Source organism: Apis dorsata, unplaced genomic scaffold, assembly GCF_000469605.1.
Source record: "Apis dorsata unplaced genomic scaffold, Apis dorsata 1.3 scaffold_787, whole genome shotgun sequence".
Classification (NCBI taxonomy): domain Eukaryota; kingdom Metazoa; phylum Arthropoda; class Insecta; order Hymenoptera; family Apidae; genus Apis; species Apis dorsata.
In genome coordinates this window covers 384,575-386,869 of record NW_006263931.1, presented here as the reverse complement: position 1 = coordinate 386,869, position 2,295 = coordinate 384,575, and the positions used below count along the sequence as shown (strand labels likewise).

Sequence of the window (2,295 nt, the reverse complement as noted above, 5' to 3'; positions counted from 1 at the left end):
TTTTTTTTTTTTTTTTTTTTTTTTTGCGGTGTAAAAAGAAAAAAAAAAGAAAGAGGAAAGAAGGAGGGGAAAAAAGGAATCGTTTCTATTCGCTTCTGCGAATCAATGAGCGTCATTGTGTACACGATTCTGAACATTCTTGTCAGCTATAGATACGATTGATTTCTTGTTTCTACTTGTTGCGAAAAATATAACTTGGTATATTTAAATAATTGAAACATATATAATGATTGGACTCGTTAATGTAAATATTATAATTGAATTAATGATCGGCGTTGAATAATCGAGTTTTCCATAATTTCAATTTAATTTAAGAACGTTTTGTTCGTTCAAATTTCTGCAGTTGCATTTACATGTGTTTTCATCGTCGCAATTTTGAAATCGTTATTTATAGATAATCGGATATCGATTGATAAAAAAAAAAGAAAAAGAAAGATCGAAAGAAGAAACGATTGAACCGAAGAAGATCGAAATTTAAATTTTTCGAAATGTCGATTAAAAGATCCGCAAAAATCTAGTTTGCGATAACTTGGCTACAGATTCTGCTCTAACTCATCACTGTCGACTCTTTATTACAGCAGCTCCATTCAGAGTATAGGAGCACGTACACATGGCACGAATATACTGGGCCGCACCAGGAACAAGTTGTTCGTCGAGCACCACAACCCCCGCCGACATCGAGTAAGTCCACTCTATTTATTATTTAAGTCTATAAGTTTATATATATACATATTCTATTCACGATTTAGCGAAACCAGTCTTTTGATCAGTACGATCTAGTCTTTTAGCTATATCGTCGCATAGTAAATTTTGTATGGTGTTTGAGCAAATGAATTAAAGCAAAGTGAAATGAAATTAAAAGAAGAATGAAGAGAATATTATTATAATCGGATTTTACGAGAAAAAGGAAAGAAATAATGGATAAATTTTCTCAGGCATCCATACCATGCTGTTTAAAAGTTAATTGTTTCCATAAATTCATTAGAATCATACCAGCAATCGCGAGCGTGAAGAAACAGGATAAGAAAGGATAGGAAAAATTATAAAACTTTTATTGGAATTATATATCTCATGAAATTGTTTGGTTAAATAAAAAATGTTTTTGGATTAACTTTTGATTTAAAAATTAAAAGAAATATTTTAATTTTTCAAATTCTTTTTAATGTATGATTGGTGATAAAAGTACGTACCTTAGAAAAGAATTTAATCAATGAATTATGCGAAAAATATCCGAGAAAAATATAAATGTTGTAAATATAAATAAAATAACAATTATATTAATTAATACAGGAGACTTTGTAGAATGAAAATAAGAAGAAATTCACGCTCGTCTCACGCCTAAATGATTCGTTTTTTATCGATTTCCATTTTTCTCATGATATTTTCTCTTCCCCTTGTTAGTAATGTAAAAGGTGTTTTAGCGATTTTATTTCTTATTTTAATCATGCTACTATATAGTCATCATACATCTGGTCTCATTAATATCGCACACGCTCTGTCGTTTCACGTTTCACCTCCCGTTTTCACATCACCGCCATGTCTCTTACCTTCGTGACTCGTATAATCATATACAATCATAAGTATGTATAAAATTTTGTTCCACTATGTCTGTTTTATTATTACCAATTGCCACTGATTTTTCCAATAACGTGTATAATTTTTCTTCATGATATTGTCGATGTTGCGAATTGTTTTCACTCTTCTTTCCCGTTTTCTCCACCTTTTCATTTTGTTTTCTTCATTTATTCAACGTCTTTCTATATATTATTTCTTATAATGAAATAATATCCCTGATATTCTATAACAATACGAGCCTCGAAATATTTGAGTCTGATTTCTCATTCGAAAAAAAACGTTCCATACATCTTCAGAGCCGCGGATCAAAAACGTCTCGAGACACGTGTCCCTCGATCATGCAGAGTATCAACCCAATCACGGCAATCATGAGCTACCGTGAAAATAATTATCCACTCGATGTCGCTATCGGGTATCGATAGTGGTTTGGAAATTTGCGAACGATTTACGTTCAATCTGGCAACGGATACTTTGCCCGTATATATTCTCCTAAATGTCGAATTGGTTTTCGCCCAATTTTTTTTTCTCCGTTTCTTTTCTTCTTTTCTTTTTTTTTTTTTTGTTTTTTTTTTGTTACAAAAGAAAGAAAAAAGACAAGCGGCATCGAAATCGAGACTAGGGGATCGGAAAGGCGGGGGATACCGAAAATGAGCGAATTTAGCGAGAGAGAAAGGTAGAAAATAAAGAAAAGAATAAGAAAAGTGAACGAAAGACAATCAA

At 31.8% G+C, this 2,295-nt stretch overlaps 1 protein-coding gene across 1 annotated transcript in view; it reads left to right on the top strand.

Annotated features, from left to right (window-relative positions):
* LOC102677863 (mucin-5AC) overlaps positions 1-2,295 on the top strand; it is a 44,289-nt gene that overhangs the window by 20,147 nt on the left and 21,847 nt on the right. Inside the window, exon 2 of the mRNA XM_031513871.1 lies at positions 579-681. Within this exon, the coding sequence (XP_031369731.1) occupies positions 579-681 (103 nt within the window). The remainder of the gene's footprint in view (positions 1-578; positions 682-2,295) is intronic.